The following is a 21685-nucleotide window of genomic DNA, read 5'->3' as shown; positions in this document are numbered from 1 at the left end:
ATACCTAAACTCATAAGCCCTGGGTCCAGGAGGAGAGGTCAAGGTGTCATGTAGAGATTTGGGCCTCCCAGAGCCTCAGTGTCTGCGTCAATGAAATGGAGACAATCGTTCTGCCACTTCAACCTACTGGAAGGAGCACAAGTGTCAGCAACCCCTCCCAGCCTGGTATTCGGAGGACCTGCAGCAAATGTCCCTCCTTTCTTTCTTGGTCCCCTTCTCTGACACCCTTCCCAAATCCCAGCTTCCTTGAATCCCTCGTGGATTCATAGATTGGCTCACAGAACCGTGTTGGTCCAGGGAAATCCCAGTGCCCCTCACCACAACTGTCACCCATCTTCTCTCCATAGGACACTCTGAGTCCACAGGACCAAAACTACAGTGAATCCCCTGCAAACAGACATCCACATGTGCTCATAAACAAAGACAAAAACACCCACAGAGGGGTGCTTGGGTGGCTCAGTGGGTTAAAGCCTCTGCTTTCAGCTCAGGTCATGATACCAGGGTCCTGGGATTGAGCCCAGCATCAGGCTCTCTGCTCAACGGGGAGCCTGCTTCCCACTCTCCCTCTGCCTACTTGTGCTCTCTGCCTGTCAAAAAAAAATCTAAAAAACCAATAACACCCACAGAGACAAGGCAATCAACTATATAGGCCCCTCTCACAGGCCCCATAAAAATCCTCAGACATCTAGGGTGCCTGGGTGACTCAGTTAAGTGACTGCCTTTGGCTCAGGTCATGATCCTAGGATCCTGGGTTGAGCCCCCACATTGGGCTCCCTGCTCAGGGGGGAGTCTGCTTGTTCCTCTCCCTCTGCCCCTCCCCCCAGTTCGAGCTCTCTCTCTCACTTGCTCTCCCTCTCTCTCAAAAAAAAAAAAAAAAAAAGGAGGGGCACCTGGGTGGCTCAGTGGGTTAAGCCTCTGCCTTCGACTCAGGTCATGATCTCAGGGTCCTGGGATCGAGCCCCACATTGGTCTTGCTGCTCAGTGGCGAGCCTGCTTCCCCCTCTCTCTCTGCCTGCTGCTCTACCTACTTGTGATCTCTCTATCTTTGTCAAATAAAATCTTTGAAAAAAAAACTTTTAAAAAGTTAAAAAAAGAAAAACAGCTCAGACATCTCATCATACCCACATATATGTCCACATTCAGGTAGACACACTTATCCATAAAAACTTAGGTACCCATGCTAGAAGCCCTTTCCTCCAAGCCTCAAAAACAATATATTGGATTCTAGAGACTGACATTTTTTTTTTGTCCTTGATCTAGCCATGCCTGAAACTCACTATGCTTTTAGAGTTCTTTGTCACAAAATTTTCCCTTTTTTTGCTGGAGCCCATTTGAGTTGGGGTGTGTGTGTGTGTTCAATCAGAGTCCTGACTTATAGAAATGAATAAGGCTTTGCTAAATGAAAAAGATTGAGAAAGGAGGTATTCTGAGATGAAAGATAGCATTTGCAGATAGCATGGCCAGTGGCAAGCTGTATTCTAGTGTATACAATATGCTGGCGGCCGAATGAAATCAGGTAGAGACTTTACTATGAGACTATGAGCACTTGGGAGTCCAGTCAGTGGGAGCCAGCGAATGCTCTTGATCAGGGGAGTTCCACACTCAGAACTCTCCAGCGGGAGAGTGAATTTGCCTCAGACCTGCGAGATGGGTGCAGAGGCTCGGAGACTAAATCTCAGAGAGGGCAGCCACACAGGGTACCAGAGAGTCCTGACTCCACGGGTGCCTGATCTTGCCGTCGGTCTTCGAACTACAATTTCCAGCATGCAACGCGAGCGACCTCGTGTCCCTCGTGGTTTTCTCCAGCTACAGCCTGACAATTGGTCCTATGGGCTGTTTGTCAGAAAGGTCGGGCTCTGATTGGCTGGATTCCCGGAGCTTCAGGTCAGTGGACCGCGCTCCCGCCGGCGACATGGTGAGCCGGCAGCCAGCGGCATGGGGTGGGGGTGGGGGTGGGGGTGGGGGTGGGGGTGGGGGGGGCTTGACTGAGGGGCAGGAGATCCAGCTGAGGGGGTCCAGGGAAACACCGAGGGGACTGGGATCCCTTTGTGGGGATTGGGAACTCTGAGGGACTCTGGGTCGCGCTGAGGGCCATGTGTCCCTCTCTGGGTTCAGTCTCCCCGCAGGACCTATGTGGGGGTTGGGGATTCTGCCTAAAGAATTGGAGGCTTCCAAGCGTTCGGGAATTTTGCAAGATCTCTGAGGGCCCTCTAGGGGCCTGGGGTCCTGCCGAGGGATCACAACCCCGCGAAGGGGACTGGGGAACGCACAGATCCTCGCTGGGGAATTTGGGGGTCCCTTTGGAGCCCAGGCTGGCGACATGGGTCCTGCGGAAGCATGAGGGCAGCTGCGTGGATTTAGGTGTGTGGAAGGGCCAGGGAGAGCCCTGAGAGGAGGAGCCAAGCCAAGGGGATCTGGGTGGCTTCGGGGCGGGCGAGGGTCCCAGAATCGGAGACAGCACAGTCGGAAGCTTCAGGTCTCACGCAGTCCTGGGTCCAACCTATTGAGTTTATTCTTCAGACTTAGCCTGGCCACTGTGGGTGGGTCAGGCTGATGCGGGGCGAGAGCGGGGACTCCCAACCCCTAAATGTTCGAACTGGGCAGAGGAGGGGCCCCAGAGGACGACCGGACCCTGTGTGGAGGATTCCCCAAGGAGGGGCGTTGGAAGTGCGCCTGAACCTGAAAAGTGGACATGGTTCCAGGCCTGGGTGCGGGAAGGAATGGGAGATAATCGGAAGGGTTCCCGAGAACAGGATGGAGGAAAGCCTTATTGGTGTTAGCAGGTAGCAGGAGTCTCCTTTTCTCAAACTGTAGGTCCAGGGAAAGACTGAGCAGGAAAGGGACGTGAGCTGATGGGAGGCTCCAGGTATCTTTGGAAATCTGCAGAGGCAGGACAAGACCGGAGGCTGCTGGGGGGCGGGGCTTGAAATATATCCCTGGACAGACCTCAGGAGCTTCAGGTGAAGGGAAGCTTGTCTTCCTTCCCTTCTTCCCTTACTCCCTGCTTCTAAGTCTTCTCTCCCTCCTGCCTGTCCTAGGTGCTGGGACGGAAGCTTGAACAAGGGTCTCCTCCCTGGGAGGTGTCAGAGCGTGATAGGTATCTCCAGTGGAGAGGCCAGGGGTCTGGGAGGGCTTCTGAGACCCCAGTGAATTGACGCAGAGAGGGCTACGGAGAAAGCCGGCCAGTGAGAGGCAGGGTGTCTTGAGTTGGGCCCTCCAAGAGTTGCAGGCTGCAAAAAGGATTTGGATGTTGACTGACATCAGGACTCGAGTGCTGTGTTCGCAGGAGTGAGGGGCGGGTACTGGGGCCTTTAGAGACCTAGATGGTCTGCGCGCTAGGCATAGAGGTGCAGGCTAGCGGTGCGGCTGTGTTGGGGTCGTGCGGGGCCGTGGGTGGTTGAAAACCTAGCAGGAGATTGAGTCACAGGGTGGAGGCCACAGAGGGAAGAGGAAAATCAGCAGGGGAGCCCCAGGATCTGATGTCTGCAGAATTGCGGATGGGAGGCTGGGGGTGGCCCGGGAATGGACTGGAGAGGATCGTAGGAGGAGCCGCAGGCCCTCCGAGAGGCCCGCTTCACTGATCTTGGGACTCCCTGACTGTGCTTGTCCCCACGGTCTTTAGTGACCCCTAGGCAGCCAGCACTTGGGGGTTAGAGAGGGTGGGCAGTGAGAATAAATTAGTGAGATTTAATGACCAGAAAGTTGGGGCCCCGACCTCATTACTGAGAAAATGTTTCTGGTTTACAAGTTACAGGCATAGAGAAAATATCCTGTTAGATATCTTAATGATGGATTTCTCAGCAGTGGTTCTGAATTACTGTGTTGGCCCGATACCCATCCCGTTAGAGCTTTTCCTACTGAAGTCAGCATAGTCTTGCCTGATTAAAAGGATAATTTTAATAATTAATTTTAATATTAAAGTAATCTTTATTTCACTTTAGTTGTTAATTATAATATCATAATACTAGTCGACAGCACTCCTGAGCACATAATTTTATATAATTGCATAATTACTGATACCAAATTGGTATTTACTGCATTCAAGCAGGAAAACCCAGCTTCCGACTGATTACCAAAAGCATTTCTTCTAAAACGTTTTAAAATTAATATAGGAAAACGTGTTATGAATTGGTAAAAACTTTGTTATGTAGAACTTAGTGAGAAATCCCTAATTTAAAAAGCCATCCCCTTCATATGTGTAAGTCTTTTGTCCTGAGACTGGTAGTGGCCAGAAATAAGCTTTTCAAGGAGGTTGGTTACAAAGGGAGGGAGAAGGAGAGGGCGGTGGAATCATGAGGATAATTTCCGGTGGGACGCGGAGCTGCCAGGGGGAACTACGGAGGGGAGCCTCTTTCACTGGCTGTGCTCCTTGTAGGTCCGGATAGTGGACAGTACATGAAACAAAATAGGCAGCACCTCATTTCCAGATGGGGAAACTGAGGCCTCAGGGAGATGAATACCTGAAATCCATAGCAAAGGCCAGAAGCGAACCCCAGCGTGAGCTCTCCACCACCCTACCCCGCAGCTAGGTGGGGGTGGTAGGGAGTGCGGGAATCCATACACAGCAGGGGCTCCCCCAGTTGAGTCTGAGCCCACCCCAGCACCCTCCTTCAAGACTCAGCTGGAACCCAGGACGCCCACCCTCTCCAACCTGGCCCCAGCCTCTCTATAAATAGCCTGAGTTCTGAGGCAGTGAGCTTGTGACCTCCTGGCAGGCACTGCCCTTCGTGTCCCCTCCCCCCAGGCGGTCCTGGGAGTGCAGCTGGTGGTGACGCTGCTCACGGCCACCCTCATGCACAGGCTGGCACCGCACTGCTCCTTCGCACGCTGGCTGCTCTGCAACGGCAGGTGAGCCGCAGCCCCGCCCCGGGCGGTGGGAGGAGCCCCCACCGGGCCCCGCCCTCTCGGCTTCCTCCCATCCCTGCCTTGCGCCCTCCAAAGTGTTTTTAGTTTTTTAAAAACAACTTTATTGAGATATAACTGACATACAATAAATTGCAGATATTTGAAGCACACAGTTGGATCCGTTTTGACAGGTGTCCACACCCGCGCGACCACATTTCCACACTGGGAAGAGCAGCTGCTTTTCCCCACTCCTGCCTTCCTGGAATCTAAACCCCCTTCCACACTACTCTCGCTGTAGATCTGTTTCCTGCAGTGCTTTTTGTCCCTGTTGGGATCTCGGACCCTTTCTGAGACCTAGTGGAAACTGAACTTTCCCTCCAGGACAAGGCACATGCCTGCTCCACCAGAAGAGATAGCCGACAGATTCAGGGGTGTCCGGGACTCCCCGCCACCTTGCGATCTCCCCAGAGCTGCTCGCGGCATTCCCCCCAGCAAACCCCCAGCCCACCCCCCCTCCCCAGGCGTTCCCCTTGGTTTTGCATAGCCCCTGCCCATCCTGTCCCCATGCATTTTGGGTCCAGGTCTCCCCATGACACCAGTCCTGGGTTTGAGGATTCATTGCCATGCTGGAGCTTTCCTGACTTCCCGTCTTTGCCCTCAGTCTCTTCCGATACAAGCACCCTACTGAGGAAGAGCTTCGGGCCCTGGAGGGAAAGCCACCGAGGCCCAGAGGCAGGAAGGAGCGGTGAGTGAGGCCCCAGACTTAGGGGAACGGCTTCCCTTCCAGGTGCAGTTCTGGGCACCGAGGAGAGTGGTGGACACCCCAGGTTAAGAAGATGTCTGTGTCATTCCTTGGTTGCCTCTAGCTGACAGTTTGCTCGGGGCCAGCCCTGTGAGCAGCTGGCCTCCGCACCCCGGTGTGCCGAGACCCCGGCTGGGGAGAAGGCACCTCCCAAGTCAGCTCCTCCTGTGTTCCGAGGATGGCACAGTGGAACCTTCCAGACTGGTGTGGGGAGGGCTGCCATGTCTGGCTGGGGAGGAGAGAACAGAGGATGCTGGTCTGACACTCCTCCTCTCCTTACCGCCTACCCCCTCCCCCAACAGGTGGGCCAATGGCTATAGTGAAGAAAAGCCCTTGTCTGTGCCCCGAGATGCCCCTTTCCAGCTGGAGACCTGCCCCCTCACAGCGGTTGATGCCCTCGGTAACTGTCCAGCTGGGTCCCCAGCATCCCAGCCTCAGCCTACACCCCGGGGGGATTGGTGAGGGGGTGCCCTGAGCGGGGCTGCGGACTGAGCCACAGACTCCCCGCAGTCCTGCGCTTCTTCCTGGAGTACCAGTGGTTCGTGGACTTCGCCGTGTACTCGTGCGGCGTGTATGTCTTCACAGAGGCCTACTACTATGTGCTGGGCCCGGCCAAAGAGACCAACATCGCTGTGTTCTGGTGCCTGCTCACCGTTGCCTTCTCCCTGTATCCTTCCTCAGGCTGCCGAAACGGTCAGGGAGGCGGGAGGCATGTGGGAGCCGGACTGGAGCTTTCCTTCCCCGCTGTCCCGAAATTGGTATATCAGTTATCAGCTGCTGTCCCACAAAACTCCCCAGAACTGGGTGGTGGTGTAAAACGGCCACTGTTCTACTTGATCTGCTCCTGGGCCACAGCCTTATCTCTGCTCTGAGGGGGTCCCACCCTCCAGCAGGGTAAGCCAGGCTTCCTCCTAGCAGCAGAAACACCAGCAAGGAGGAAGGGGTGCTGCGAGCCTTCTGAGGCTTTGCAGGAAGTTGGCCCACCCCCATCCCTGTCCCTTCTCTCGGTCAAAGCAAGTCATCGGCCCAGATACAGGGACAGGAAAAGAGATGTCCCCTCTGCTTTTTTTTTTCCTTTTTTTTTTAATTAAAAAAAAAAAAGGATTTATTTATTTATTTATTTGACATTGAGAGAGAGAGAGAGAAAAAACAAGCAGGGAGAGTGGCAGGCAGAGGGAGAAGGAGAGGGGAAAACTGGCTTCCTGCTGAGCAGGGAGCCTGATGTGGGGCTCGATCCCAGGACCCTGGGATCTTAACCCCACAGAGCCACCCAGGTCTCCCTCTGCTGTGTTTTATGAAGCTGCCTCGGGAACAGAGGCAGACCTGTGACACTGAGGACCCAAGTCTGAGAAAATGCGCTCATGGAATGGGTTTGTGCAGAAAAGTCCATCTTGAAGCTCACACTTGTTCTGGAAAGCCCCATGGGTCTCTTTCGGGGCAGATTCGGGATACAGACAGCCCTTTTATCTCTGAGAGCTTCTCAGAGGAACCGGAAATTCCCCTGCTGCAAATGCAGCCGGACTAGGTGGGTCAGGGAGGCCAGACCTCCTGAAGAAAGGGACTTGCTAGCTCTTTCAGGGAAAAATGGCCACGGGGGAGGGGCGCCCAACTCTTGGTTTCAGCTGGGATCATGGTGTCAGTGTCTTGGGATGGAGGCCCCTGCCTGGGGCTCCAAGCTTGACCTGGGGTCTGCCTGACATTCTTTCCCCCTCCCACACCCTCCTCCCCTGCTCCTCCCCACCACTCGCTCTCTCTCTCTCTAAAATAAATGTTTTTTAAAAAGGAAAGAGAGAAATGGCCACAGGTCGTGTGCTGAGGCCGAACTGGAGGCCCAGGCACACCTGCCACCCACCCACACCCAAGCCTGCGGACATAGGCATGAGCCGCCCTGGACTCTTGTCTTCAACTTGTTCAGTGGCTCGCTCTTCTCCTGGGTCACCGTCTTGCTCCCCGAGACGCCAGACTCCAGTGCTGGTGTGTGGGTTCTGCAGTTGGGGGAATCCCTGGCTGGGAGTGGGGGAGTGGGGAAGGGGCACCCTAGTTGCTCCGGGCTTCCTTAGCCCTGCCCCCAGCAAGATGTTCCTGATGGTGACCCGGTTGTACTTCAGTGCAGAGGAGGGGGGCGAACGCTCTGTCTGCCTCACCTTTGCCTTCCTCTTCCTGCTCCTGGCCATGCTGGTGCAGGTGGTCCAGGAGGAGACTCTCGAGCTGGGCCTGGAGCCAGGTACGTGCAGCGTTTGGGGTCACCACGCCCATCACTCCCTCACGGAAGCACAGGACAGGTGAAGGGAGGGGGCCTCCTTGGGCCTGAGTAGTCTCTAGAGCTGCTTCCTGTCCTGGGGTCTCCTGGGGCTTTAGGGTAAGAGGATGTCCAGTCTCTCTGCCTCTGATGGCGGCCCGTAGCTATAGTTAAGATTTTATTTCATTTTTTTATTATTTATTTGACAGACAGATCACAAGTAGGCAGAGAGGCAGGCAGAGAGAGGAAGGGAAGCAGGCTCCCCGCTGAGCAGAGAACCCAATGCGGGGCTCGATCCCAGGACCCTGAGATCATGACCTGAGCTGAAGGCAGAGGCTTTAGCCCACTGAGCCACCCAGGTGCCCCCTGTAGCTGTAGTTCTTCACAGGGCACTTCTGTTCCCCGCCTCTGCCCTTCTCCAAGGCAGCTGTAATGATTTCATACTTCCCCATTCTAATTTAATTTGGTGAAGGAAATGGGTAAATGGCACAGCATTCACAAAGTACAAGAGGATATACATAGAGTAAAAATCACCCACGTTGGCTCTCTTTCCAAGAGGAAAACTGGGAGGCCACTTTCCTTTATCCCCATAAAACAGTAGTGTTGATGGCTCTACACCTTGTCTTTTTTCCTTAAAAAGCATCAATTTGGAGATTGTCCCTTGACACAACATACAGTGTGGGTGGGCTTGTGGTGTGTGTGTGTGTGTTTTTTTTTTTATAACACCCACATAGTATTTCATTTTATGGAGGTTTCATGATTTTTTTTTAAAGACTTTATTTATTTATTTGACAGACAGAGACCACAAGTAGGCAGAGAGGCAGAGAGAGAGGGGGAAGCAGGCTCCCTGCTGAGCAGAGAGCCTGGTGCAGGGCTCGATCCCAGGACCCTGAGATCATGACCTGAGCCGAAGGTAGAGGCTTAACCCACTGAGCCACCCAGGCGCCCCGAGGTTTCATGATTATTTAACCAGTCTCTACTTCTGGACATCTAAGTCTTTCACTATTAAATGTTATTGTTCAAAACCATGTTTTGTTACAACAGTGTAATATGGGAATAGCCCGTAGCCCATAGCCCATAGTCATATGGGAAGGCGGCCCTGTGCAAGTAAGTGCATTTGTAATTTCAATAGTGTTGTAAATTGCCATTTAGGAAAAGATTAATGAAGTGCCTACTTCCCCATATTCTCTCCAATGTGTTTCCATGGACTTTTTTTTTGTTTTGGGTAACCTGATGGGTGAAACGTAGGCGATATTGAGCATCTTTCCGAGGTGGAAAAGATAGCATCTTTCCTATCTGCCTTCCAGAAAGGTCTGTTCTTTTGCCCAGTTTTCTAGTGACCCTTTTATTGATATGTAGGAGCTCTTTATATATTAGAGACATTAGTCTTTGTGTGTGATAGTTGTTGCAAATATTTTTTCTTAGTTTCCCATTTTTCTTTTGACTTTCTCTACTCTTTGGATGATCTTTCAAAAATATAATCTGGATCACATCACTTCTCTGCCTGATGTCAGACTCTAGTGGTCTTTGGATAAAGATCAAAATAGTCACTCTGCTGTGCACAGCCTTGCTGTGCTCCTTGACCTTTATCTTCACCAATTCTCCCTGCTTTTCAATTTGTAAAATTATATAATGTTTGATATATATATGCATGTGTATAGAACATGTATATGTAAATTACAAAGCAAAATAATAATGTAACAGACTCATTTTTTTAAGGTTTTACTTATTTATTTGAGAGAAAGAGAGAGAACATGAGGGGAGAGGTCAGAGGGAGAAGCAGACTCTCCCCCAAGCAGGGAGGAGCCCCCTGCAGGACTCGATCCTGGGATTCCAGGATCTTGATCTGAATTGAAGGTAGTTGCTTAACCAACTGAGCCACCCAGGCATCCCACAACCTCCCTTCTTAAATGAGAACTAGAACCTTCCCAACGTTCTTGCATGTCTCTGGTGCTTCTTTCCAATCCTCACACTTTCCTCTTTTACTCACAGCCCCAACTAGTCTCTCAAATCTTGTGTTTATCATTTTTTGCCTTTTTTTTTTTAAAGTAGGTTCCATGCCCAGTGTGGAGCCCAATGGAAGGCTTAAACTTCACAATCCTGAACTCAAGACCCAAGCTGAGACCAAGAGTCGGATTCTTAACTGGCTGAGCCACCCAGGCTCCCATTCATCACATATGTTTCTGTCCCTAAAGAATTCATCGTAGTTTGCTTGCTGTTGTGGGTGGCGTCAGCCAGTGTGTAATCCGCCAGCTGGTGCTTTCCAGTCTTTTTGATATTGTTTACAGAACGAGGCCTTCTTGGTCTGGGCAGCTTTCTTTTCTCTCTTCACACAGATGAATGGCGCTCTGTTGTGAGGCCCCTTGTCTTTATTTGTCCAGTGTCCTGTTGCTGGACATCTAGGTGGTTTCCAGGTTTGAGCTTTTTTCACAGTTGCTCTAGGGAACATTCTTGTACCTTTCTTTGTATGCATGTGTAGGCATTTCTTTGGGGCATGGGATCTGGGGACAAGGGGGATGTGTTCACCTTCATAAGATGGTGCCTCGGCATTTTCAGAGCAGTTCTCTCCCATGCCCACCAGCCATGCAGCTGGGGCTTCCGAGGGTGGACCCCCGGACTCAGTCCAAGCCACCCTGGGCAAGTATGGGTGAAGTTGCACAGCCCCTTGCCTCATCTCCCTGCTTGTAAGGTGGTGAACCTTACAGGGACATGGTCAGCTGTAAGTGAGTTGAGGTCCATGGGAAGTGCTTGATTTTCGCCCATCTAGTGGTGGGAAATGATGCCTTTAGTGGTCTTAAGGTGCATTTCTCCGATTACCTGGGAGGCTGAGCAGCTTTTCCTGTCTGTCTAGTTAAGATTCTCGTTTCCTCTTCTTTGAAGAGCCTGTTCATGTTTGTTGCCCATTTTTCTTTGAGGTGGTATGTGTTTTTCCCTCCATTTTTTTTATTGTGGTAAAATACACATACCATTTATTATTTTAATTGTCTTTAAGAGTCCATTTTAGTGGCATTAAGCACATTCACCTTGTTGTGTGACCATCACCACCATCCGTTCCCCACCCTTGTCATCTTGCGAATCTGAAACTCTGTCCCCATTAAACACTGACTCTCCATTTTCCCCCACCCCAGCCCCTGGCGCCTGCCATCTTACTTTCTGTCTCTATGAATCCAGCCACCCTAGACACGTCATATGAGGGCAATCATGCAATAGCTGTCTTTCAGTGCTGGCCTATTTCCTTTTTTTTTTTTAAGATTTTGTTTATTTATTTGACAGACAAAGATCACAAGTAGGCAGAGAGGCAGGCAGAGAGAGAGAGAGAGAAGGAAGCAGGCTTCCTGCTAAGCAGAGAGCCTGATATGGGGCTCAATCCCAGGACCTTGGGATCATGACCTGAGCTGAAGGCAGAGGCTCCCTGAGCCACCCAGGTGCCCTGTGCTGGCTTATTTCATTCAGCATAATATCCTTAAGGTTCATCCACGCTGCCTTCAAATTTCCTCCCTTTTTAACACTGAATAGTGTTCCTTTTGCAGGAATATATCCCATTCTGCTCATCCATTTATGTATTGGTGGACATTTTTGTTGCTCCTGTGTTTCAGCTGATGCGAATAGTGTTGCTATGAACATGGGTGTACAGGTCTCTGCTTTTAATTCTTTTGGGTACAGATCCAGAGGTGGAATTGCTGGATTATGTAGTGATTCTCTTTAATTTTTTGAGGAGTCAACCAACTTGTGTTCTTGAGTGGCTGCACCATTTTGTACTCCCACCAGCCATGCACAAGATTTCCAGCTTCCCCACATCCTTAACAACATGTGTTATCTTCCTTTTCTTTTTCCTTAAGAGTGACCATCCTAGTGGGTTTGAAGTGGTATCTCATTGTGGTTTTTTTTTTTTAAGATTTTTTTTTATTTATTTGTCAGAGAGAGAGAGAATACAGGCAGACAGAATGGCAGGCAGAGGCAGAGGGAGAAGCAGACTCCCTGCCGAGCAAGGAGCCCGATGTGGGACTTGATCCCAGGACGCTGGGATCATGACCTGAGCCGAAGGCAGCTGCTTAACCAACTGAGCCACCCAGGCGTCCCATCATTGTGGTTTTTATTTGTATTTGCCTAATGATGAGTGATGTTGAGCATATCTTTTTTTTTTTTTTTTTTTTTTTTTTACAGAAAGGGAGATCACAAGTAGGCAGAGAGGCAGGCAGGGAGAGAAGGGAAGCAGGCTCCCCACTGAGCAGAGAGCCCGATTTGGGGCTGGATTCCAGGACCCTGAGATCATGACCTGAAGTGAAGGCAGAGGCTCAACCCACTGAGCTACCCAGGTGCCCCTGAGCCCATCTTCTTATTCTTGTTGGTCATCTGTATATCTTCTTTGGAGAAATTGTCTATTAACTCCTTTGTCTATTTTTTTTTTCTTTTTCAAAGATTTTATTTTCAAGTAATCTCTACACCCAACTTGAGGCTCAAACTTATAACTCTGAGATCAAGAGTCACACGTTCCACCAACCAAGCCAGCTAGATGCCCCCTTTGCCTATTTTTGAACCTGGGTTTTTTGTTTTTTGTTGTTTTTTTGGGGGGGGGTTATGAGTTTTAGGAGTTCTGTATATATTATATATATTTGGGATATTCGTCCCTTATCTGATATATGATTTGCAAATATTTTTCCCATTCTGTGGGTTACCTTTTCACTCCATTGGTAGTATCTTTTGATGTACAAAATGTTTTAATTCTCATGAGTCCAACTGGTCTATATTTTCTTTTGTTGCTCATACTTTTGGTGCCAGATCTAAGACATCATCACTGAATCCAATGTTTTATGAAGCTTTTCTGGGCTGTGTATCTTTATTATTTTTTTTTCTTGTTGATTTGTAGTTTCTTTATATACCGTGGGAATTGATCCTTTGTTACATGTGTGGCACATAAACTTCCTTCTATGAAATATGACACACCATTATTTCTGGAACTGCAGAAAAAAGATTGAAAACACTTGTTACTTAGACTAGTGCATGTCATCAGTGGTCATGTGTATTTCAATTTTAAAGAAGTTAAAGTGGGGGATGGGGAGTGTGTCTTCAAATCTGTGGCATGGCTTTTTACTTTCTTTGTGCTGTTTTTTTTTTGTTGTTTGTTTGTTTGTTTTTGTCTTAAAAAAATTGTGGAGCACCTGTCTGGCTCAGTGGGTGGAGCATGCAACTCTTGATCTCGGGGTTGTGAGTTCCAGCCCTGTGTTGGGTGTAGAGATTGCTTAAAAATAAAATCTTAAAAAAAAATTGTCCTCAAGGGGCGCCTGGGTGGCTCAGTGGGTTAAAGCCTCTGCCTTCGGCTCAGGTCATGATCCCAGGGTCCTGGGATCCAGCCCTGCATTGGGCTCTCTGCTCAGCAGGGAGCCTGCTTCCCTTCCTCTCTCTCTGCCTGCCTCTCTGCCTAATTGTTATCTCTGTCTGTCAAATAAATAAAATATTTTTAAAAAAAATTGTCCTCAAATGTTTTATTTTGAAAAATTCCAAACCTGCAGAATGATTGGAAGACTCCTCTAATGAGGATTCTTAGAGGAAGAATCCTCTAATGCTCTTGACCTAGATTCATTTAGCGTCATTTGCATTATTCTCTGCACATGAATACACCACACTTTTTTGGGCTCAGCTACTGAATATAGCTGCAGCCCTCACCTCTGGTTTCTTCTGATGAATAGCAGTTCCTTATTTTAGTTGATTTTTGTCTTGAAGATATTCCCCTCTCTTCCCTACAATCAGAAAGATATTTTATATTTTCCGACATGATATTTCAATTTTGCCTCTCGCATAAACCCTTAAACTCCTGGTAGTTCACTACTGTCTTATGAAATAGGGATGAAACTGAGTGTTTTTCCATGGGACAACCTTGCTGTACAATTGTATTTTTAGTGAATTGTGGGTTCTTTTGGTTTTTCTTTTATCTTTTCCAGTCTTTCTCTCTTGTGTGGCTAGGACCTCTGGATTTTCTAGCCCTATTCTGGTAGGCTTCTTTTTCTTGTTTCCAATTTCTTAGTTGGCTATTTAGCTCATTAATTTTCAGCTTCTTCTATTTCTCTTTCTAGCATTTCTAGCATGGAAGGCTATAAATATTTTACTAAGTCCCACTTTAAGTTTTGATTTGTAATCTTCATTATCACACAGTTCTTTGTATTTTAAAGTTTCCATTATGATTTTTCTTTTGTTCGTTCTTTCTTTCCTTTTCTCTCTCTCTCTCTTTTTAGAGGGGGGAAGGGGCAAAATAAGAGAGAGAATCCCAAGCAAGCTCCATGCCCAGTGCTGAGCCTGGTGCAGGGCACAATCTCACAACCCTAAAATCATGACCTGAGCTGAAATCAAGAGTCAGATGCTTAAATGACTGAGCCACCTAGGCACCCCAGTCAGTGTTTTCTTTATATGTTTTGTGGCTAATTGACAAGGTATTTACAAGTGTAGAATTTCTGTATATACCTGGTGAATCAACCATTTTATCATAGTATATTAACCACTTCTGATTTTAATACTTCTGTCTTACACTAGTTTATCTGGTAATAATACAGTCTTTTCAGCTTTTTTTTTAAGTTGAGATATAATTGACATATAACATTGTTAGTATCAGGTACACAATATAATGATTCAATATTTGTATGTATTACAAAACAATCACAATAAATCTGCTTAACTTCCTTTTTTACACATACAACTTTTTTTCCTTACAATGAAAACTTTTAAGATCTACTCATAGCAACTCTCAAATATACAATACCACCTTTCTTTTGATTAGTATTTGTCACATCTTTTTAACATCCCTTTTTTTTTTCCAACTTACAGGGACCTTGTATTGAGTTATGTCTCTTAAAAAACACACAGCGAGATAGTTTCAAGTCTGACAGTCTGTGTCATTTAACTTCAAAATTTAATCCGCTTACATTTATTATGATTACTGACATATTTGGCATTGTTTCTACCATCTTTCCATTTCACCTTCTTTTTGTTCTTTTTCTGTGATTGCTGTTGACATTGGCTGCCAGTCTAATTGTCTTTCCTCTATAGGTGATCTGTCTTAAATCCCTGGCTGCTTTGCGATCTCTTTGTTTTTGGTATTCCAGTGTCACTACGGTGTCTAGGTATGGATTTCTTTGTATTACTCTGGTTTGATATACTTTGTGTGTGTCATTCATTCCTCAGTCTTTCCAACTTCCAAATCCCCTCTCGTTCTTTATCCTCTCTTCCCTTCTCTCTCTGGGGCTCTTATTTGACTTCTGCTGGACTCTCTATTCTGTCTTCCTTATCTCTTCATCTCCCTTCACATTTCCTACCTTTTTATCTTTCTGAGTTGGAATCTGAGTGATTTCTTCAGATCCAATTCATTCATTCTTTCTTTCTTTGGCTCTTTTGAATATGCCATTTAACAAGCTATCGTTTCAATAATTGTATTTTCCCTTTGGATGAGCTTAACTGGTTCCATGGCAGATATATCTGGTCATCTAAGGTAGCCTCATGTTGCCTGTTCTGTGATTCCACCTGTTATTTTCCTCAGTAATTTCACACATAATAACACCTGCAAAGTTTCTATAGTCTGTAGGGTCTAAATTACCCACCCCCCCTGGGCTTTAGGGTGATTTGTTCAGTGGTGTGTTTGGTGATTTGGGTTGTAAGCTCATTTTTATTTGCTTTTACTCTGCGGAAAATCTGAGGGCCTGAACTGAGGATTCTTTCGAGGATTTTGGCTTTCTCCTATGGGAGTCCTTCATGCACCTCCAGATTCCTGGTACAGTCCCAGAAACTCAGACTCAGTGGTCCCCCCTCCCCACCATTCTTTCCCCCAGTCCAGTCAAGGGTGTCTGCCTGATACATTTTCTTGTTCTTTAAAACAAAACCAAAAAATGCATGTCGCTCTCGACCCATTGTCCTGGGCCTAGTCACCTACGTGACTGCCATCCACAAGTGCATGGCTCCCCACAAATGCACATAACCAGAACACAATAAAGTTTTCCTTTTGCCTGGCCCAGGGCTGGCTCCCACGGGTACATTCCTACGGGTGGAGCAAAATTCTATCTGGGATGGGGGCAGAGCAGACAGTGAGTTTCCAGGGGTCTACTAGACACTGCTCTCTCCTTGTCTTCCCCAGGCCTGGCCAGTATGACCCAGAACTTGGAGCCACTTCTGAAGACGCAGGGCTGGGACTGGGCGTGAGTCCTGGGAAGCGAGGTGGGGCAAGGGCTGGCTGGGACTTTTAGGTGGGTGGTGCTAACGGGCTTTGGGGCCTCCCGACCCTTCTCTTCTTCCCCAGGCTCCCTTTGGCCAAGCTGGGCGTCCGCATAGGGCTGGCATTCGTGGGATCCATGCTGGGTGCCTTCCTCACCTTTCCAGGCCTGCGGCTGGCTCAGACACACCTGGATGCACTGACCATGTCGGAGGACCGGCCCATGCTGCAGTTAATGCAAAGTGCCAGACTGGGGGGTGGGGCGGGGGTGGGGTGGGTGGAGGTGGGAATCTAAAGGAGAGGCTAGGGGGATGGTGGGTGCCCAGGCCTCACACCTCTGTGCCCTTATCCCTAGGTTCCTTCTGCATACCAGCTTCGTGTCCCCTCTGATCATCCTGTGGCTCTGGACCAAGCCCATTGCACGGGACTTCCTGCACCAGGCACCCCTGGGGGAGGTGCCCCTCCCCCTGTGCGCATCGGGTGGTGCCTGGAGGGGCGGGGGGGGGGAGGGCGTGAGGGAAGCGGGGTAGGAGGGTAGGGTGGGTGCTGTGTAGCCCAGTCTCTGAGGCTCAGGGAGAAGCCTTGGATCCTGGGGGTGATCCTGGAGCAGGGGAGGCTTCCCTAGTCCCCTCACTTCCCTTCCCACAGGCTGTCAGACTCAGCCTTCGACTCCCTGCGCCTCTGGGTGCTGGTGGCCTTGTGCCTGCTAAGGCTGGCTGTGACCAGGCCTCACCTGCAGGCCTACCTGTGCCTGGCCAAGGCCCGTGTGGAGCAGCTGCGACGGGAGGCCGGCCGCATAGAGGCCCGTGAGATCCAGAGGCGGGTATGGGCACCGAAGGTTGGGAGGGGACCTGGGGCTCAGGGCAGGAATCCCTGCCCCTGGGGCTTAGGGTTACCGGAAGCCCAGAAAGCCCCCTCCCCAACGTAGTCCCTGCTACCGGCCCCCTAGGTGGTGCGCGTCTACTGCTACGTGACGGTGGTGAGCCTGCAGTACCTGACGCCGCTCATTCTCACCCTCAGCTGCACGCTGCTGCTCAAGACGCTGGGTGAGAAGCGGCTCGGGGCGCGTAGGGTCGGAGCCGGGTGCGTGGAGGTGCGGGCGGCGGGGGAGCGAAGCCCCGCGGGGCTGAAAGGGAGCGAGGTGGCGGCGGGGCAGGACTTGGCAATAATCGGGGGCGGAGCGGGGGCGGAGCCTGGAGGGCTCGGAGGCGGGGCGAGTAGGAGGCGGGCCGAAGTTGGGGTGGGAGGCAGGAGATAGAGTTGGGGTGGGGGCGGGGGTAAGAGGTGAAGCCTGGGGCTGGGGGAGGGTCCCAGAAATCAAACCGCGCTTGTACTTCTACCCCTCCGTCCCTCCACCCTCTTCTCCGCACAGGCGGCTACTCCTGGGGGCCGGGCCCGGTCCCCACGCTGTCCCCCGCCACGTCCTCAGCCCGCGACCGCCTGGTGGGCCTCGGGGAGGACGAGGCCCAGCAGACCGCGGCCCGGATCGCTGGGGCGCTGGGCAGCTTACTCACGCCTCTATTCCTCCGCGCCGTCCTCACCTTCCTCATCTGGTGGACAGCAGCCTGCCAGCTGCTCTCCAGCCTCTTCGGCCTCTACTTCCACCGGCACCTGGCGGGCTCCTAGCTACCTGCAGAGGCCCCCGGGGGCCCCAAGGTCCGGGCCTGAGCCAGCGGCTAAGGGCCGCCTCCTCCGTGTGTGCCTCAGTGTCATCAGGTGCCAGGTGGGCCCGGGAGTCCCCGCAGCACCTGCTGTGCCCGCCCACTTCACCGCAGTGCCTGAGCCCTGGCCCCTCGGATCCCGTGCTTCTGCCTCAAAACTGTTGCCCTGGGCCCAGGGGCAGAGGATCCCAGGGTCGTTGTTCTCGGACTGCATGCTCCGCTCCCCCCCCCCCCCCCGCCAAATTTGAGGCAGAGGTGGCGGGGGGGGGGGGGTCATTCTTCTGAACAAATAAAAGAACAGGCTGATTTTTACTGTCAGGATTGGAGTGGTCTGGAAGGCAGCTTTCTCCATGTTGGCATTTGGTGCTGAGAGAAGGGGATGGCAGGGGAGAGCACAGGGTGACACCGACAGTGAGCAAAGGCCTGGAAGCAAGAAGTGAAGGGGAGAGAAGAAATGCAACAAAGTTGAGAGGAGATGCCACAAGTCAGGGGAGAAGGAGAAGGGGGGGGGGTGTTGGGCCTGGGCAGGGGAGAGTGAAGGGAGAGGACTCAAGAATGAGGGAGATGGAGATGACAGATGAAGCTTTAGAAATCTTGCAGGAGGAACAAAATGATAAAAGATGGAAGACAAAGGAAATCAGAGAACCAGCCCAGAAGATCTCCCAAAGAAAGAGACTTCTGGGAAGAGACACTGGAGCAGAGGGAGACCCTGATGGGACCAGGCAATGGCAATCCCCAGGACCGCAAGCTTCCAGGTGCTGCGGGACAAGAGCCCCATCCCAAGGCATGTGTCTGGAAAGTTCCGGAATGAAGACCAGCTCCGTGCCAGGACAGGTCACACCTGGAATCAGGAGATGATGGAGTTTTCTCCTAGTTCTGCCTGTTCTGCACTGTGGCCGGCATCTCAGGAGTCCCCGAAACCGGCGCCCGGACCCCACTGGGACAGTCCCCCCTCACCCCTACAGCGTCAGCCAGCGGCGTTGGTGCATCTGGCCACCCAGCCCTTCGCTTGCTCAGCCAGGGCCATGGGTGCTCTCTGCTCTCAGAGTGCAACACCCTATGGATCAGGGACACACAGGAAGGCAGAACGGCCTAAAGAAAAGCAAGGGCCTGAGTGGTACCGTATCAGGCACAGCAGGTACAAGAGAGTGTGGGGCCCACAAGGCCAGCCAAGGCAGGAAGAACTCCCGACGGCCACTGGCTCTCACCACGGAGCGTTAAACCACAGATTTTGGTACACATTTCACAACTGAAAAAAAAAAAAAGAAAAAAGAAACAAAATGGAACCACAATCAGGGAAAAATAAGGAAGCTAGAAGGGGGTGGTCAGGATCCTGTGTTTTCAGAAGTGTTACACTCCTGTTACCTGGCTTCAGTGGTCATCACCGCACATCAGCGCTTTGCAAAGGAGGGGATGAGTCTGCCCACAAGGGACACTAGTCAGTGTCTGGAGACTTTCCAGAGACAGTTTTGGTTGTCACGACCGAGAGGGGACAGGGACGCTACTTTGTCTGGAGGGTGGAGGCCAAGGATATTGCTCAGCACCCTGAGGAGCCCGGATGTCAGAAGGCCTGTGTTACAAGAAACAAGGTATCGGGGTGCCTGGGGGAGCTCAGGTCGCGATCCTGGGGTCCTGGGATTGAGCCTCTCGTCAGGCTCCCTGCTCAGTGGGGAGTCTGTTTCTCCCTCTGCTGGTCTCCCTGCTTGTGCTCTCTGTGGCTCAAACAAATAAATAAAATCTTACAAAAAAAAATAAATAAAAAGAAGAAGAAGAAAGAAACCCAATGACAAGTCAAACTTTCAACTCTAGGAAGTGAGCAAAGGAAAAAAACCAGTGGAAAGAAATGACATAACAAATCAGAAGCAGGACCCAAGATGCATTCACACAGCTCACACCTCCGAACCACTCTGGTCCGGATCCCTGGGGCCTCCATCTGGTCAAGCCCTCGGGCCTCCTGACCTGGCTGTCTCTTCCCCTGTTGCTGCCTGGTCACCACCCAGGCCCTGGACGTCTTGGGGCTTCCCGGTCAGAATTGTAAAGATCCACAAGGCTGATGGCTGGCTCTTACCGAGGGGAGGCGCTGAAATATGTTCTCCCCAAATTCTATGTGCAGGTCCTAACCCCTAGGATCTCAGGATAGGACTATACGTGGTTACTGAGGCTTTAAAAAGGTGATCAGTGGGGCGCCTCGGTGGCTCAGTGGGTTAAGCCTCTGCCTTCAGCTCAGGTAATGATCCCAGGGTCCTGGGATCGAGCCCCGCATCGGGCTCTCTGCTCAGCAGGGAGCCTGCTTCCTCCTCTCTCTGCCTGCTTCTCTGCCTACTTGTGATCTCTGTCTGCCCAATGAATAAATAAAATATTTAAAAAAAAAAAAAGGTGATCAGGTTCAAATAAGGTCATAAGATGGGCCCTGATCGAACAGGACTGGTATACTTATAAGAGGAAATTTGCTTTTATCCTTCCCCCTTTTCTTCATTATAAGAAAAATTAGATACAGACATGCCCAGAAGGAAGGCAAGGTGAAGACACAGCCATCTGGTCAGCTGTAAGCCAAGAGGCCTGAACAGACCCTTCCCTCATGGCCTCGAAGGAATCAAACCCGCTGCCATCTTGATTTTGGACTTCCGGTCTCCAGAACTATGAAGGGAATATATTGGTTTTAAGCCCCCAGTCTGGGGTGCTTTGTTATGGCGGCCACAGGAAACTCAAGACAGTGAGGGTATGAGGTACAAAGAAAGGCTCCCATCAGGGTGCCCGGGTGGCTCAGTCAGTGAAGTGCCCAACTCTTGGTTTCGGCTCAGATCATGGTCTCAGGGTCCTGGGATCTGGCTCGGCTCAGTGGGTTCTCGCTCAGGGATTCTCTCTCTCCCTCCGCGCCTCCCCCACCCATCACGCGCACACGTTCTCTTGCTCTAAAATAAATGAATAAATCTTTTAAAAAAAATATGCTACCACGTCCTTGCAGGAGTATCTGGCATTTCTGTCCTTCCCTGGATAGATTCCCTTCAAAGATAACTCAGGGCCCATGGTTTACCTGGGAGGCCACCCCAGGGAGACTCCCTGGGGCCAGAGACATGAAACGGAGGGAGGAGCCCTGTGGAGGTGCCGATGAACAGGTGATGAAGTGGGCCACCTGGGCTTGGTCCTGTGGGGGGCCCTCGGGTGACAGTGGATCTCCCTTGAGTGACCCACCCCAGTGGTGAGAGGCTGTCCACAATCATAGGCTGAGGGCCACTCCTGGGGTGTCAGGGCTTCTTCACAGGGGCCCCCAGACCGGGCTGCAGGGGCTTACAGCCCACAGCAGTTTTGGCAACCATGAACGCTGGACTTAGTGAGGGGCACTGGCAGCGTCGGTTAACATATCCCCTGATCTTTTCTTAACAAATTGTTCCTGAAAGACCATAGACATACTAGTGCATAGAAGCAAAGAGGCATATACAAGATTTGTTTCAGAAAATGCCAGGAAGCTCAACCCTAACTGTCTTCAATAGACAGGATATAGCCACTCCTATTGCTAGACATTGAGAAGTAGTCGAGAGCTTCAGGCAGAGCTGGATCCAGCAGCCCAGACAACATCACCAATAATCCCACTCCTTCTCTGTTTTCTGCATGTCACCTTCATCCGGGGATCACTTCCTATCTTGTGATCGTAGGACAGTCCCACCAATTGCCTGTGCTGGTGTTTCTTCCCTCAAGACCAGTGGGAGAAAGGGAGGGTGCCTCTAGACGTTCTCCCTGGAAGGGATTAACAAACATCTCCCCTGCTGTCATGGGCTCAAATGGGGTCATGTGCCCACCTCTGTATTTTAGGGGATGCAACGGTGGTTGGGGGAAAATGGGGATTTGATCCCCATCTTCTGAGGCTCAGGGGCTGGGACGAGAGGTGGGACTGACAGAAATCGGTAGGACATGAGAGGCAAGCTGGATGGGCCCCAGGAGCCGCCACC

At 50.8% G+C, this 21685-nt stretch overlaps 1 protein-coding gene across 2 annotated transcripts; it reads left to right on the top strand.

Moving 5' to 3' along the window:
• Window positions 1-1859: 1859 nt before the first annotated feature.
• On the top strand, window positions 1860-18021 carry TMEM161A (transmembrane protein 161A). 2 transcript variants are annotated; one of them, XM_032316737.1, is made up of 12 exons: window positions 1860-1915; window positions 4745-4848; window positions 5507-5590; window positions 5950-6047; window positions 6233-6314; window positions 7720-7871; window positions 16003-16063; window positions 16165-16308; window positions 16433-16546; window positions 16726-16900; window positions 17027-17123; window positions 17450-18021. In XM_032316737.1, the coding sequence occupies exons 1-12, from the start codon at window positions 1913-1915 to the stop codon at window positions 17701-17703; spliced, it is 1368 nt and encodes a 455-aa protein (XP_032172628.1). In that variant the 5' UTR covers window positions 1860-1912; the 3' UTR covers window positions 17704-18021. The 2 variants fall into 2 exon arrangements, with proteins under 2 accessions (XP_032172628.1, XP_032172626.1); XM_032316735.1 differs by having other exon boundaries at window positions 6158-6314.
• The last annotated feature ends 3664 nt before the right edge of the window (window positions 18022-21685 follow it).

This window comes from Mustela erminea, chromosome 1, assembly GCF_009829155.1.
Source record: "Mustela erminea isolate mMusErm1 chromosome 1, mMusErm1.Pri, whole genome shotgun sequence".
In the NCBI taxonomy this organism is placed as follows: Eukaryota; Metazoa; Chordata; class Mammalia; order Carnivora; family Mustelidae; genus Mustela; species Mustela erminea.
The sequence above is the reverse complement of the archived record's forward strand: the minus strand, read 5'-3'. Positions and strand labels throughout refer to the sequence as shown.

Bases quoted from the DNA above. Each gene is read 5' to 3' on its own strand.
- TMEM161A (XM_032316735.1), top strand. The intron at 6,315-7,719 runs GTATCCTTCCTC...CCCTGCCCCCAG, and splicing joins CTCACCGTTGCCTTCTCCCT to CAAGATGTTCCTGATGGTGA. The intron at 16,547-16,725 runs GTGCGCATCGGG...CCCTTCCCACAG, and splicing joins GGGGAGGTGCCCCTCCCCCT to GCTGTCAGACTCAGCCTTCG.